Genomic DNA, 16,790 nt, shown 5'->3' on the forward strand with positions numbered 1-16,790 from the left:
CTACTACCCTAGGACTCTCATCCAAAGGCCGGAACCCATGAGTGAAGAGATCCACTGCGGATGAAGGAAAACTCAGTCCCAGATTTAAAACCGTACATCACAATAACAAAGATCATGAACTTCAGGTGTGTGTTTCCAGATATTCAATTGCACAAATTAAACCAGCATTAATAATCAGATTCCAGTTATATTTAGCAACAATAGAATGAAACAGAAGGAAACATCACAACCCCCACAAACAATGCATAAACGGAGCAGATCAGATGAAACCAGGGCAGGCCGGTCCCTTAGAGAGGCCAAGACGAACTTCCATTCCATGATGCATGTCTACTGGCAGGAATGTTTCCGATTCACGTGGATCTGCAAGAAACAGCAAAGGGAGGCATAAGAAACTTCATGAAATTAGCTATGTAAATGGAAAACTGAAATTGGAATCATCAGGAACTCAAACTGAAGGTAGAAAATCTTCGACAGGGCTAGTAAATTCCACAGAAAGCATCTTTCACATTGTCTTTTTACCATTAAAATTTAACAGGAATAAATTAGCAAAATTCAGAATCCAACTGCTCACAAATCTCAACTATATTATTGTGAACCCATAGGCGATATGTTATCAAGAAGGTCGCAACACTCATGATGCTAATTCAAATTGAACATCTGTATGATTAGGTTAGAGTTTCATTGCTCAAAGCTTCCACCCACCCGTACTAGGGCACAGGGGTAGCTGCTCACTCCCAAATTTTAATATATTTAGGATTTGCATTCGTGTGGAGGAAAGATTAAAGGTCGAAGTGTTACCAGGGTGATAATCTTCAAAGCCAAACTCGTCTAAGCTTCCGGTAAGAGCCTCCAAACCAAGCATAGAAGACGACAATGCTCCTGGAGGCCTCTGGAATCTACAAGAGCCAAAAACCGCTTAAAATTATGAACGGATAAAATAAACAAATACCAGGAAGCTCAGTATAAAACTGAACAAGAAATCAGTCCTATTCACCATGACCTGTTTCACAGAAGCCTTTTTTTTCCCCCTTGGCTAATCACTGTGATATAAACAGTTATGGTTCCTTGGAGAGGCTTTGTACGACTATCAAATTATAAACGCCATTCCTTGGGATGTTTTTCTTTAAATTTTATAAAAGAAAATCCACTTTCTATAAACAAGTAATTATGATGCCTTTCAGTCTTCAAATTTCTTCAATTTTTTGTGGGTGGCATTCTCAATGCAAGAAAAAACTTTGCAATAACTGCCAACCTCTCTGAATGAAGGAATAGTGCATTAAGTATGCATGTCAGAATATTTTTCTTTTCCATCAGCAACAGGAAGAAGTAATGTGTTATATACAATGGAAATGATCATTCACAAACAAATATAAAAGAAACAAGCCAAAACAACCAGGAAAGCAACAAATCCCAACTCATTTTTCACAAATGAGCAGATCAAACTCTCTTAACCTGTAGCTTATTAGAAAATGCCAGCATTTGGTTCTACTATCTCCTGCAGACTACGTAATTCAAGACCCACAAATAGAAGAAAGCAATCAAAAGGAGGTAAGAAACCTGTCTCAAATAAAAGAAAAAAGGAAATAAATGAAGTATTCACCGCTTCCTTCTGATCAATATAGTGGTTGGCATTTTCATCAACTGGTGTGAAATTAAAATAAATTGGTAAAAGCAAGTGCTACGAGAGAAGAGAAAAGGGGTTTGAACATTGACCGATGTCTGTGCTTCATTGCATTTACATCGTCAACAAATTCTAGAGTCCCCATTTTCACACTGGGTCATTTGACCATATAAATTAGCACCTAACTATGCCCACGTAATAATGCAATATTGTAATTGAAGACTCAACAACATCAAAACCATAGTTGTCACGGCATTGAGGCGAACCAAGGCGTTAGAGGGCTGTCTAAGCGCGCAAGAAGGCGCCCGCCTTAAGGCGAACAAGTGTTACTTTTTACTTTCCCTCTTTTCTCACATTATTTAGTAAGCTACATATTTTGTATCATAAAAAATCAACATTAAGCCACATCAAGCCATTAAAAATCAATATTAAGCCAAATAAAATCATAAAAAATAAACATCAAGTCACATTTAAGTCATAAAAAATCAACAATTAGATTAATATTGTTGTGTAATAATAAGTTTGACTGGCCAAATGATTTTATTTTTTACATGAGACTTTTTGTATTAGGTATAACATAAAACCAACTTTCCAACAAATCTAAGATTACTTAAATCTGAGTTGTAATGACAAAGTTATGTTCCAGTCAAAGTGTCAAATTTATTTAAAGTACATGAATGTTGTTAGAATCTCTTGAATGAAAATAATTTTATGGATATCAAAATAAAAGATTATTTTACCGCATTTTTGGTTTTTAGCAATATTTTAACATGATAAGATTTATAAAATTTTCATAATTGAAAAAAACCGCAGCATTTAAAAGTAGAAAATCGTCTCTACAACCAAAATCTAGTTTTTGTTCTTGGACTTGGGGGTTGACTTTTAACCATTTGGAATTTGATTTTTAAACTATTTTTATCGGATTTAAATAAGGGGTATTTGCTTATTTATGAATAATATCTTAAGTAAATGAAATAAATAATATTTACTTAAATGGTATTTGGCATAAATAAGTGCCAAAACACAAGGCGATATGCAGTGCAATAATGCAACTGTCGCCTAGGGCCCAGGCAAACTGCTTGAACGCCAAGGTGTGACAACTATGATCAAAACAGAACTTTTCTCAGAGAACAAAAATCAAGATTATGGAAAAACAACGTTAAGTCAGAATCAGGCGGTCAGATTGAACCAGAACTCCAATCGAGTTTGGTCTAATGGTATAAAACACTTGCTGATAATATCATTCGACCAAAGGAATGGATCTGGAGTAATGAAGCTATCCTAGTGGTGCTAGGAGAGAGGTATACAGTAAATTCCCAACTCAGATTAAAACTCAGAAAACAGAAATACGATGTCCACTCGATTCTGGTCGTAAAATATAAATATCATCAATACCAAATCATTAAGAAACAGTAAATTGATTCAGAAATCAGATAGATAGTATTAAACTTGCAAACAGGGGAAGAATTGGAAGTCCAAAATATATCCAGAGCTGCAGGTCTTATCAGTGAGAATTTATGGTCAAAAGCCTCCTTGAGGATGAAGACCAACTCCTCAAAAAATTAAAGATGATCAGATGGCCAGATTCCGTCAACAGAATTTCAAGTAAAAAAAGACTTGCATATGAAATCCCAGTTCAGAATCAAAATTGCAGAAAATCAGAAGAACAGTTACTTGGTTAATGGAAATGGAGTAAGAAGAAGAATAAAATAAGAAAGAACACCCAGGTTTCTCGCCGCAAGGTGGTTTGGATGGATTAAACACCAACCTGCCTTGATCAAACACAAGGGATTCTTCACATAAGGAGGAGAGCAGCAAAGACAAAGCTTTTCATTAATCAAAAACCATTTACAATGCTGGACTTACAACTTAAGGTCAAACCCAATCCTTAACTAATTAGGTAAAATAAACTGACAAGGATACTAGAATAATAAAGGAAACTGACTCAAAACAGGACTGGATTCATAAAATCCTAATCCAGCCCAACTAAAACACTTAATAACCCTTTCGTCCCTCTCTCTTGGGCCTTAGGGTTTTGTTTTCTTCTGTCCCCCCCTGCTTTCCCTTGTATATTCTTCCTCTTGGTAATGAATTATTTATTTATCCAAAAAAAAAAACACTTATAACAATTAAAATAAAAAAATGACACTTATCTAACGAATCCCACATGTGTAGCCTCTACCCATATTATAGGCCCATTAAAGTGGCTCATTACAAAGAAAATCCATTGGACTAAAAGCCCAACACATATATAACCCAACCTTAGAAATAAGCCTTTTTAAATGATTTAACTGAATCACCATGTCTTTCAAAGCACTTCTAAAAATAAGAAACATCCTTTCTCCACACAACCTATTGCTAGAAACTAGATCAATCAATACAGAAAATACCATGCTTGTCATGGAACTAAGGCAAGTACTGTATTTTCTTGGGCCCGGTGACACTTAACTGACACCTTGACAAACATGGAAAGTTACCAAACAAGAAAAGTTTACAGCATAATGAAAGTAGGCTTCAAAGAGATGATACAAATATACTTGGGCTCATGCAAGTTGGTGGCAACTCCAAAATAATAGAGAATACAACTCGTCTGGGAATTAGGGAGCTAGACGTGATCATGGGGATATAAAGATCCTTTTTGCGAAGATCTCTTCCAAGCTGCATTTAATAAAATCTAGTTTCACTGGGCCGCGGTCGGCCAATTCTTACAAAGATGAGCGTGACAGATTAAAAGTGGGAAGGGATTTATTGTACATATGGACTTACATTCAAAACTGCTTCAGTTAGAGTTATTTTACTCATTGAAATTTTTCTGATTTTTAGTTTCCCCTTGTTACATTCCTTCCTCCACTATTTAGTAAATCCCTTTCCAACACCATCTTGCCTAGATCATGTGACTATATAAGTCAGATACTCATCTCGCCTAAGTCTGGACCAACTACCTCCTTAAAACACGGGATCTCAAATGCAGAACAACATTAAGATATACTGCTCTATCATGATGTCCATTTTCCATGATATAATTTTCACCTATATCAGCCACTAGTGTCATGAAGTTCCCCTCCCCAAGTCAGATGTTAGAGGTTATGATCCCCCCAGCCTATAGGGAGTTCAGGAAAGAACATATTGAAGATGTTCATACCATAGCCATTTTTTCCTTGCTAGGTGTGGCGAAAACCTTTTTCCAAGAACTTTCAAAACAATATTTTGTTAGCTTCAGAATATCATTGACATTTTGATACTTTCTCATGCTTCCATTTAACCATTACACATGACCAAGACTCTGCATATAGAAATTTTAGCCATAACAAAATGAGAGGGGGGGGGGGGGGAATAGACGATTCAAGAGTTCCGGATCTAATTAGAAACGCTAAGAAGAACTTGAGAAACTATTAGATTGATAGGTTGTACACAGCTCTTGTTGGGTTTGAGTTTTAGGGTTTAAGGTTCCATTCTAACAACACACAAGAAGAAAATTCGCTCACTGTTTGCAGTATTTGATACCTGGAGAGAATTTGCCTGTCGAGATCCATCTTCAATGGAAAAGCTGACCCGTAAGTGCTAGCAAGGATCTTTCTTTTCATTTGCTTCTCTGTTATCCCCGTCTGATCAATATTTTCAAACACAATATGCACAATTAGAGAGAAACATGGTAATCCACCATTAAAGAAACTCCAAATCTCACTTCCTAAAACCCCTAAAGAAGGGTTTGGGGGAGGGGAGAAGAAAGGCTTTTCCTGAGAAATTTGTACCGATTTCATGGCTGATTGGAGGGGATGATCACCAACAATTTCACTCTTAACTCCATGTAATCCGAAACGCAAAGCATCCTTTCCGATTCCTCCGATTTCGTGAGAGATAGTCTTCGAACCCTCCATTTCTCTACTTCGATTTCAGAGTACAGAAGCTTCAACACCCGCAGTAAGTTCTACCTTAAAAATACACTCGCAAAAGCTGAAGACGTTTGTTTTATGACATTTGACATCGGATGCCCTTCATGAGTCCCGTGGGACGTAGTATTTTTATATTGTAAAATTGATCTTGTTCTATGGGCAATTATGGAAAAAAAAAAGATGGTTTCTTGGGGAAGGGGATTGGAAAATGTATTATGCCACAAAGGATGAATTAATACTACAATAGTTTGGTTACTATATTGGACATACGAAACCTAGATTTTCATTATATAATGAAAAATAGGTTTGGCATGCATGAAAACAATTGTAAACAGTTTATGCCTATTAATCATAAACACCTTCTCACCGAATTTATTAGTAAATTAATTTATATTAATGAGAAATAAGGGTCACAAATCATGTCAAAGTGTCTCCATTTATATTTATGTGCCAAATAAACATAAACTTAAATTATATATTTTTTTTGACAAACAATTTTAATTATACCGAGTGAGGGAGAGAAGAAATTAACATATAGGGTAGTTTATAGGAATTTCAATTTTGCATGAGTGATAACTAATTTTGGGGGATTCATCTAAAAGAAAAAAAAAAATCTAAGGTAGCACCAATCCAAGACAAGCTTCGCGAGAACTATTTGAGGTAGTATGGTCATATATCCAACGGAGATTATTGATGGTGAGAATGTAAATTTGAAACTAAAGTCGAATCGAGCCGCTTACACCGAAATCGCAAAATCATTTAGTAAGGGTTCAATTCTAGTTTCAAGTTTAAGGCCGATTAGTTAAATGGGTCGGGTCGGTTTTAACCATTTAACCCGTTGGTTTCAAATCGAATTGACATTGTGAAAATCGAACTACTTAAACCAATAACCAATCCGATTAATCCATATAATGATTAAATATTCGATTGTTTTAACAAAACATAATGGTTTAATTTAGGGAAGAATTAAGGACCATAGAGGTTGTCCAACAGTCTATTCAATAGTTTACTCCTATTATGTAGTACTGTAAATAAATCATTACTTTTCAATGCCTCATTTAAATTGATACAAGATGAAGCATTTGTCAACAAAAACAAATTTTAGTAAGCTTGCGAATAAACTAAAAAAAATTGATTGTTAACTGTTTAAAAACCGTATGGAATAAACTGCGATCAAAACCATTTAAAATCATGAAATCGACACTGTTTAAAAATCGTGGAACCGGAACCATTTACTAAATGGTTGCGGTTCTAGAAAATACAACCGTTTAGCAAATGATGCGATTTTGGTTTTAGCCAAATAAATGTGAACCGAATCGAACCGCATTGTATACATCGAAATTGAACCGATTAACACCCTTAATTGATGCACCAGTAAAGAAGAGTGGTCAGATTCAAATAGAAGAAGCTAAAAGAGGAAAGGGTATATATACCTAAAATGACTATAGGAGAAATGATAAGAAATGATGTGCAACGGCTAGGGTTCATCCAAGTATGGCAGCGAATAGAGTTGTTTGGAGAACAAAAACCCGTGTAGCCAACCCTTTTAGGAGATGTTCTCGAGATGCTGTTGTAACTTTTGTATTTTACCTATATCTATTTCTTTTACTTTCTTCTTGTCTTTTCTTCTCTTATTATGTTTACTTCTAAAGGACCCATATAGCCGACCCTATATAGTTGGGATAAGGTTATAGTTATTGTTGTCGTTCATTTTGAGGGAAAAAAAAAAATTAGAGATGAAATAATTCTTTTCAAAATAAGAATTAATTCATTTAACATAAATTTTAAATCTATTTATCTTGTAATTAATTTCCATATTTTGTAGGTCTTGGTAATTTCCTTTAGTTTTAACTTTTAATAGGTCATTGGATCCACCTCCCTATTTTTTTTTTTGGGTAAATCACTTGCCAATCTACATCCTGCTCTACTTTAGGATTTAATTGGTTATAAATAAAGATCATAGCAGTTTTCCTCCAACTATAGCCTAGGTGATATTCCTTCGTCATGGGTATTAATGGATATCCTCCTTGGTCCATGTAGTTTTTTCTTCTTTCATAGTAGGGGAAAACTTCCTACAAATAAAGATCCCCATAACTTAAGCAAAAAAGGTTGGGTATGCCGGCGGTATATGTAGATATGTGTTTATTTTTCTTCTCCTCCCCTTTAAAAAGTCCCTTATGCCCCTCTAATTCCAACCCTTTAATTCGTTGAGTCGCTAACTTCAGAAAAACCGGCAGCATACCTAACTTTTTCTTGGCCGCCCCTGCGGCGTGTTCTTGTGAAAAACCCTACAAACGACCCATTCATCCTACAAAACCGTACACATATGGAATGGATTGTTTTTTAGTTCAATTATTTAATAAAGTTTACTTCTTAATCCAAAAAGAGAGAGAGAGAGAGAGAGTTGATTAAAAGGGTTGAAGAAAATATTGATGAAAAAGGAGAAAATTAATTAAGCAAATTTTTTTTTTTTATCAGCTGAAAGAAAAGATAGAGATTTAAGCAATTAATTAAACGAATGAATGAAGGAATACTGGGGAAGGATTTAAGCAAGAAAAGCGAACCTTACAGTTCACAGAGAGAAGCGACAGATCAACATGAAAGGTTCTGTGATTTCCTGTAATCAATGTCGAAAATGAGATCGCCTTCAGATCACAAGCCTCCGCTCGCTAAATTACCGACTAAACTTCGTCCCAGTAGGATCTTGCGCTCCAGTGTTCACTCCACCAGACCCCCATTAACTTCTATGACGAGATCCCAAATGGTAAATCATTCGTGGGATGTGGAAGAATCATTGCAGATGTGAACGGAAGAATAGAATGAAGGAATACTGTAAATTAACATCTTTCCAATATCATGCTTCTGTTGCCCTGTTCGTTCTCACTCCCATAGGTATTTTTTTATCTTTCTGGCATAAGAAGTGCTATTCCTTCTTTCCCACCTTTGCCTTCTCTGCACAAATTAGATTTCAATCCTCTAAAGTTATTACTAGGGAGAGGGATAGGTGTTTGAAACCCTATGAACGCCGACGTGCCGGCATGGCAGAATTTTGGCATGAGATAGAATTAAGGGAGAGAAGGATTCATTGTCGGAGAAGGATTCCTCAGCTCAAACAAGAGGAATCGATGACGGATTCATCGTCATCCCCGTCGTTCATAAAGCTGACGGAATTAAACGACCTTGTTGGCAGAAACCCAATCACATAGCGGAAGGGATTGGATCGAGATCTCTTGCATTCAAAATCACTGTACAAAAAATTAATTACATGGGAATGAAATGGTTTACTTTAGAATCACAATTAAAGTTCCTCCTCCAGATAATAGTTCTTCCACACTTGAGCAACCATGGGGATCGATTTCAATACTTTGAAACTATAATCCATGTTCAATTGGGGAAGAACAATCCACCATTAAAGTTCTCCTTCACACACACTCACTCACAAAGGAGAGAATGAAGGGAGAGAGAAAAATATGGGAGAGAAAAGACAGAGTTCTAAAAAAAAATTAAATCTCTTTCTCCCTTGTCCCTTATATAACAAAACTTGTTTTAGGGTTTTCTCTTTTGGTCAAATCTTTGTTTCCTAAACAAAGAAAGCCAAAACTTAGTGGTAGAGAACAGTTTCCAAATTGAATAGCTACTTTGCTTCTAAAGTGAGAAGAAGTAGAATCTAAAAGGGATTGCTATTTTTCTTATTATGGGTGACAAATATATTCAAATTATATTTTATCCACTACCATAAATAAAAAGATAATTAACCATTTAATATTCCCAAATCTTGTCATGCAATATTAACTCTTTAATTTGCACATAAGACCTTTAACTTTTTCAATATCCCATAATAAGCTATAGGGCATGTAATTTAATACTGCCTAACTCCAACTCATTGTACATGTCTGTTTCAGAGATTCTGTGAGTATGATCGGACGCCGAAAAAATAATTTAAATAAAATTTAATAAATAAAATATTATTTGTTTATATTAAAAATAATTTTGTAAATAATTTATAAAAACGACACCAGTACCAGATTTCTGTCCGATCAAGTACAAACATTCTCTCTCCTTGATATTCCTCAACTAAGGGTAGTGGATCCCATGTTGACAATCTCTTACATTAACAATGTGAGACCACGTGTCAAGCATATTGATATATAGTCCTTTGGACGTCAACCATTGGTTTACCAAAACACGTGATACGACACTGCAACAAATAGGATCTCTCAGGTCAAAGGTCAAGTGACGGATATGAATCTCGTCCTCACACAACTGACAGTAATACATACGAGATTCTTACCAGAATCTTTTTTATACACACACAGTATGTGTACTTACATTTATGTATCAGAATCACATCCCCTGGTGACATACAATATAATGACCATATGAACATAATGTCCGATCCTATCCCTAGCTGAGAACAATTTTGGGTGAAAACGCATGAAACAACTTACAAGCCCAATAAATAAATGACATACATAAATGAAATTAAACAATCTTATTAATAGATCGGGTTTGATGGACAAACATATCCAAAATGCCTGGTGAAGATCTAACACCAGCCCATCCACGTGTCCCAAATAATGGAGATCCCACTGGAGTTCACTTTCTTCGACTAGATCAGGTAGAAGGAAGGCTTTTTCGACTCAGATAGAGAGAAGAGAGAGAAAGAGGGAGAGGAAAATTGTAGCAATAGTGGATTGAAAGTTTGTATATCATCTCTCCATCCAACGGTTTAATTCAAGTTGATCAAATCCTACGACTAATATAAGCTAGCATTCTTGATACCATTGTATCTCGCTAGCTTTCCTATACCTCTCCATATATGTGTATATATATATATATATATATAACGGTGGTTTTTAACCATAACAAGAAAATAAATCTATTGCTGAGTGGCCACGTGGCATGTCAGCACGTAAGTCCTTTACCCAAAAAACGAAAGCTCTTAACTTTATACGGTGATTGCATTAGCTCTTAGCTAGATAATGAGCTAACTAGCTCATCAGTTGGCCGGAAAAGGATCTATGGTATCTTACCTAATTTAATTACTGAGACACCCTTTATTATCTTTTCCTTGATTATATATATAAATATATATATATATATATATATATATTTTTGGGGGTTGAAACTTTTCCTTGTCCTTGGAATTGATAAGGTTAATCGCCCAGGGGGTACGGGATATAGGATAGGACTCCATTTCCCGCCTTAACGCACCTTATGAGTTTTGAGAGGCAGAAAAGACTTTTACAAAAAAAAAAAAAAAAAAGACTTGAACACCGAAAGGGATCCAATGAGGATTCCAAATCCAATGGTCCGTTGTTGAGAAAATTAGAGAGGGAGGAGAAAAGACGAACACAGAAAGGGTGGTATTTACTAGGTGTGTCAATGGTTTGGTTCAGACTGATTTTGATATAGGTTGAATCGGTTTTAGTGTGGGAATGGTGAAATCGAAATCAAACCAATAAGAAATTTTAGTTTCGGTGTAGTTTGATTTCAGTTTGATTTCGATTTCTTGCATCGATTTGTAATTGGGTTGGTGTCGATTTTTTATCCCTTCTTGGGTTTAATTTTCTAAACAAGACAAACTATGCAAAATTTGATTTTCTTTTTGCTTTTTAATGAAATTGGCCTGTTTTCTGTTTCTTATCGGCTTGATTTGAGTTTTGGTCTAGTTTTTGAGTAAGTTCTGATTTGATTTCGGGTCCAATCAGCTTCTGGTGCGGTTTGGTTTATTAGGGTTACACTATGCCAAATCGAAACTGACCAAATAAGCCTTTGATTTAATTAGGTCCAGATTTAATTAACTCGGTTCAAAGCGATTTTCCCGGTTCACCGGTTCGATTTAGGTATTCACACACTAGTTTTTACACATTAACAAGAGAAAAAAAATCTATTGACGGGTAGCCACGTGGCAGGTAAGCTCTTTAAGTCTTTTACCAACAAAGAAAGCTCTTAACCTTAGACGGTGATAACATCAGCTCTTAGCTAGTTAATGAGCTACCTCGTAACTAGCTCACCCAATTAATCAGTTGGCCGGAAAAGGATCTGTGGTATCTTACGTAAATGCATGTGATGATTACATGTAATTACTGAAACACACTTTATTATCTTTTCCTTCATTGAATTTTTTTTCATGATAGGGTTAATCGCCCAGGTGGTGTGGCGATATAGGATACAGAAAGGACTTGAACACAGAAAGGGATCCAGAGGATTCCGAATCAATGGTCTGTGGTTGAGAAAATGAGAGAGAGAGAGAGAGAGAGAGAGAGAGAGCGAGAGATGTATCATCGTACAGCTTGGAGTAGGGTAGTAGTAGTATTCAATCACGCAGGCATACAGTATTAGCCTATACAGTGTAGACTGTAGAGTAGCACTAGCAGTACTTCTGCTTTTTCCGTACATCAATGGCTCAAAGCATAAAGAGCCAGGCAACCCGTAGGTGCGTAACAAACGAAGGATAAAACCAATGGAAAAAGAACGAAGAGAATGTGATCAGAAACACCTCTTTCAACGTGGAAATTTCAGGAATCAAGAACGAAGATCAAACTTGAATTTCACAGGCCATCGTTATCTTCAGTAATAGACGTCGCTTGGACCACCGACGCGGGACTCGATGCACAACCTCCTCCCTCTGTAGCTGTACAAGTTCCCCCACCAACATCGCCGCCATCGCCCTTCTGCAAGGCTCCATCGACGCTCATGTCCAAGTCCGAGCCTCCAACAATTCCAGCGAAAGCTGCTTGGTGAATGTGAGGGAACGGCCAGACTACGCTATGGACTACAATCCTGAGATTGTGCATCACATCAGGATTCCTCACACGAACGTAGTTGATCCTCACTGACGATGCTTCTCCCGTACCTGCGGTCGTCACCACCAGCGTCTGTCCACTTTCCAACGACGGCAGAACTGTCCCCTCCTGGAGATTCGCTAGATCGGTTACCATCAACATCCGGTTCGGCACGATATGGAACCTTACGCTGCTAATGAAGGAGTGTCCTCCGGCAAAGATCGATTCGTCTTCGAGAGCGAAAATTGTCATATTCCTGAGGCTGAGTAGCTCTGCATGCTTGATCCACAGAGCAAGAGAGAGAAAGTTGAAACCATTGTTGCGGAGTCGAAGCATGGCGTCCCTTAACATCAATTGCATCAGAGTATTCCGCCACAGGGACTGCCATTGATCAGCGACGGGCGGCTGAGTCGTGGAAAAGGGGATCGAGGTTATCCTCTCGACTTTGCAAGAGGACGCTGGAAGAGGACCGACGAAGCCTTGTAGACCGTGAACTAGGATCACTCCATTGTTGTAGAGATCTGGATGTGTGATCTCAACACCACCGATGTAGATCTTTGTGCCGTTGTCCGCCGACGTGACTGTAATGCAACGCCCAGGGCTCATGGTCTCGAGTTTCGTCCCGAAGGCTAGCTTGCCGAGGTAATCGAAAGAGAATACCCCTGGAACCATGTGTTCTCGGAGAAGCTGTGCTACGGAACATGAACCGCAGCTTTGGATGGAAGCATCTGTCGGTGCAAAGAGCGTTGAAGGACCATTCCAGATTGTTAATGCGGAGTCTGAAAGGGACGGAATCGCCGATGCGAGCTGATAGTAGCCGAGATTCGTCAAGATCGTCTGAAACAGAGCAGTTGAAGAGGTCGATTCTTGAACTTCTTGGGACGGCAGTGGTGATCCAACAGGAGTGAAAAATGACGAAGCAGAACCTTCGTTCATTACAGCCGCGCTCGTCGACGAGAGGTAGAACGAGACGAAAATAGAGATAGTAAAAACCATGAGTTGCAGACTAGTCGCCATAGATGAGATCTTCAAGAATTAGAGTTTCTTGCAGAGAAAATATCAGAAGAAGCTCGACTGCTCGAGTGATAGAGAGAGAAGGAGAAGAAATGAGAGTGAAGTAAGAAAGACTGGAATCTGGTGGGTTTATATAAGCAGACAACTATGAGTCTGAGTGATCGGTTGGAGTTTGTTAGGATTTTCTTGGACGTTAGGACGAAAGTAACCCTATTTGCCGTAATCGATGAAAAGACGGAAATGACCCTGACGCTGAAAACAAAGCCTTAATAGCTTTATTTAAGAATCTGACGGTTATTCTAGGGCCCGTTTGTGTGGCGGTTTTTGGTGGGAAAGTAATTTGAGAGCGTTTGAAGTCTTTGGACACACAGAAGGTGGAAAATTGCTTAGAAGTTCAGAGTTCAGGCGGTTAGGGTTTCTTGACACTCCCTTGTCTTCTCCACCATACGCCGATTCGAAATCCCACCGATTTGGTGGGACTCATTAAATGGAAACCTTAGTTGTAGCTAGGGGTGTCAATTAATCGATTTTGATGAGAAAATAAGTGAAATCAAAACATGATCCAATAAGGGACCTTTAGTTTTAAATAACAACTGCTTAGCACAGTTGGTGAGTTATGGTGTGCAAAAAGCCCATGCTACTGGAATGTCTCAACTTCTAAGCATAGTTGATGAGTTATGGTGCACAAAATATCCATCCTCACTAAGACGTCTTGAGTTCCAGCCTCCTTAAATAGTCTCTTTAATGAATTTTAGGTTGGTCTTATCGCCTTTGATGCATTCCAATTTGATTTCAATCTCACAAAATTCCAGTCCAAAACATGATTCAATAAGATCGATAGGTTTTGAGTCTTTTGACACCCCTTTCAAGAGAGTGTGGGTTAGGAGTAGGAATGTCAATCCAATGTGTCAGCCTCTAGCTCGGCTTGATTAATAGACTTGTTGGGCTATAGCCCAGCCCTATTATAATCCATCATTACCAGTGTAAGGGTGCTACTCAGCGAGCAACTGACCAAGACCGGCCGATTAATAGCCTGTTGAGAGATAATGTATAATTAGTCCATTTAAAGCTTGTCTAAGGCCTATTTAGGCCAATTATTCGTAGCCTGATTAAAGACCATACCCAACCGACCTTTTATAAATGAGACCATGCCTAGCATTTGAGGACCAATTACTTAAAAGGGACCAATCTTGGTATAAGGCCCTAAAGTGGGGAAGCTCGATTAAGCCTAATCGAAACCACTCTATCTTGACCAATTGATACCCTTAGTTAGGAGGGTTGAACCATTGACCACTCCTGGACTTACACTAGAGCCTCAAACCTCTAACAGCTTGTTGATGAGCTTCCCCCAAGTTTAAGGGATCTAGATAAGTAAAGTGATTTATTTTTTGTTGTTAAATGGAAAATATAATAAAACAAAGGGGAAAAAGAAACCCTCATGCCATTATTGCAATCTAAAGGAGTGGGAACCCCATTTGAAGGGAGAACAACCAAAAAGGGATTTTGGAATAGTAACCAAATATGGAATGATTTGGAATTACTGATTATAGCCATGTGAGATAATGATTACAAAAGCTTCGCTATTACATTGAAAATTTCACTTTCATTCATTTCAACTACTTTTGGAGTTCAGGAAAATTAAAAGAAACCGAGGTGAAAGTTACCCGATATGATTATATGATTAAATCCAAATCATTCCATATTTAGCTTATAAAAATTCATAAACTTTGCTTTTAACTTCCTTATATTTGAAAAGTAAAATAGAAAGTACATCTGGTAAGAAGGCTAAGTAGTTTATGGATAATGATCAAAATCTACTTCATTTGGTTATTAAAACTGAAGTGATGTAACTGTGAAAGTGATTAAAATTATGGAGACTATCCATTGAAAGTGTTAGAAAAAAAAAAATTTCAAACTATGTCCTTAGAACGGGACCAGTTCTGAAACACTGTTGCCTTCTAACAGGCCAAGGTTCCAGTTCTGGCCCATACGGTTCATATCTGGCCTGGTTTTACTGTGCACGACAAACAGACTAAAAGCCTCATTAGAATCTCCATTAAAAAAATATTCATAATGACCTAACGACCCTATCCAGATTCCAGTATCCATTGATGTTCTTCAGAATGTGTTTCAACTTTGAAACCCTGATGGGAACATTCATCATCGTCTCTGATTTCTTTGCAGACATCTTAAATCAATATACACTGAAATCAGCAAAAACCCATACATTGCTGCTTCCACAGCTCTTCTGCAACTATAAATTATTGGTAAATCTTCACACACAAGAGAGAGAGAGAGAGAGAGAGAGAGAGAGAGAGAGAGAGAGAGAGAGAGAGAGAGTCATGTTCAAAACAATAATAGATAATCTATCTCAGTGGGTATTGAAAATCTATATATATAGGAAACTCAAACATCCCATAAACATTAAACACATATTGAAGATCAGAAAGGTCTACTCTATAAACACTTTTGAGAAGAAATTAAACTCTAAATATTCCTCTTGAATCTATTATATAAGAGTTAGAAAAAAAACCCAGAAACTATAAACGGAGTGTGAGGTCGAGGTCGTCTTCATTCACTCCGGCCGGGAAGAGTTGCTGGACGGTGGAGCTCGCCTGGCCCTGGAGTGGAAACGAGGGAGAAGAAGCCGAACCAAAGTGGAGCTCACGTGGGTCAAGCCAGTACTGGTCGAGATATTGAGCCGGAGGGTTTGAAGACGGATCAGTTCGAAGAGAACCTAACCGCTCTGTAACGTAGCTCCGGCGAGCTGCAGCTCTTTCACGCTTGTGGGCGTTCTGGTGACCACCGAGGGCTTGTGAAGTGTGGAACATTCGCGAACAGTAGTGACAAGCAAACATCCGCGAAACCATTGGTGGTTTTCCGTTACCAGTTTCCGAAAGTGGTTTCAGGAAGTTGTAATAAGCTCCGGAATCCGCCATTGCAGAGCAGCAAAAAAGAAGAAAGAGGAACTTAGAGAGAGAGAAGACAAGGGGGTTCTGGTTCTGCTTCTGCTTCTGCCCAGTCGAACTGAGGGCTTATAAGGGGTTTTGGAGTTGAAGATGATTGGTTGATGGTTGAAATGACAAAAAGGTCCTTTCTGTGTATAAAGTCGTTGGAAGAGCATTTCTCATTGGATAGGTATTTAGCGGAAAGTATTGGACGGTGTAGATGTTGTGTGATAGAAGTGTAAATAATGGATAAAGTAAGGTGGGAAGGAAAAGGGATGTGATATGGAAAGGACAAGAGGTGGAAACACTTGCCCATTTATGGACAGAAGGGGATGTTGTGTCGGACTGTACAAAACGGGAAATTTCGCCCGGAAGAGACGAGAGAGAGGTGGGGCACGTATCTGTATCCTCGTTGGTGGATGGAAAATTGGGCCAATGAGAGAAATGGTTTACTTGAAATGACGGGATATTGTGAGGGGAAGATCAGGGTGGGTTTTATCGCATATATGGAAATGATTTGCCACGT

The 16,790-nt window shown here is 37.9% G+C and overlaps 3 protein-coding genes across 3 annotated transcripts; all 3 read right to left on the minus strand.

The window, feature by feature from the left end:
• Window positions 1-115: 115 nt before the first annotated feature.
• Window positions 116-5,588, minus strand: LOC122073085 (cyclin-B1-2-like). The gene is made up of 4 exons (XM_042637599.1): window positions 5,374-5,588; window positions 5,126-5,226; window positions 799-896; window positions 116-360 (listed from the first exon to the last, which is right to left on the minus strand). Exons 1-4 carry the CDS (start codon window positions 5,497-5,499, stop codon window positions 260-262), a joined length of 426 nt encoding a protein of 141 aa, XP_042493533.1. The 5' UTR covers window positions 5,500-5,588; the 3' UTR covers window positions 116-259.
• Window positions 5,589-11,796: 6,208 nt separating this feature from the next.
• On the minus strand, window positions 11,797-13,415 carry LOC122073544 (fasciclin-like arabinogalactan protein 21). Its single transcript, XM_042638134.1, has one exon. It carries the CDS (start codon window positions 13,317-13,319, stop codon window positions 12,069-12,071), a length of 1,251 nt encoding a protein of 416 aa, XP_042494068.1. The 5' UTR covers window positions 13,320-13,415; the 3' UTR covers window positions 11,797-12,068.
• A 2,441-nt stretch (window positions 13,416-15,856) lies between these two features.
• On the minus strand, window positions 15,857-16,255 carry LOC122074182 (zinc finger protein KNUCKLES-like). The gene has a single exon (XM_042639040.1). The coding sequence runs from the start codon at window positions 16,253-16,255 to the stop codon at window positions 15,857-15,859; it is 399 nt and encodes a 132-aa protein (XP_042494974.1).
• Window positions 16,256-16,790: the final 535 nt, after the last annotated feature.

Source organism: Macadamia integrifolia, chromosome 3 (genome assembly GCF_013358625.1).
Source record: "Macadamia integrifolia cultivar HAES 741 chromosome 3, SCU_Mint_v3, whole genome shotgun sequence".
NCBI classification, from domain to species: domain Eukaryota; kingdom Viridiplantae; phylum Streptophyta; class Magnoliopsida; order Proteales; family Proteaceae; genus Macadamia; species Macadamia integrifolia.

What these genes read in the sequence shown, in the direction of transcription:
- LOC122073085 (XM_042637599.1), bottom strand. Translation starts at nt 5,499, where the DNA reads ATGGAGGGTTCGAAGACTATCTCTCACGAAATCGGAGGAATCGGAAAG. An exon ending in GACAGGCAAATTCTCTCCAG is followed by an intron (nt 897 to 5,125) that starts GTATCAAATACT and finishes TGGCTCTTGTAG; the next exon opens with ATTCCAGAGGCCTCCAGGAG. An exon ending in CTTTGAAGATTATCACCCTG is followed by an intron (nt 361 to 798) that starts GTAACACTTCGA and finishes TGTTTCTTGCAG; the next exon opens with ATCCACGTGAATCGGAAACA.
- LOC122073544 (XM_042638134.1), bottom strand. Translation starts at nt 13,319, where the DNA reads ATGGCGACTAGTCTGCAACTCATGGTTTTTACTATCTCTATTTTCGTC.
- LOC122074182 (XM_042639040.1), bottom strand. Translation starts at nt 16,255, where the DNA reads ATGGCGGATTCCGGAGCTTATTACAACTTCCTGAAACCACTTTCGGAA.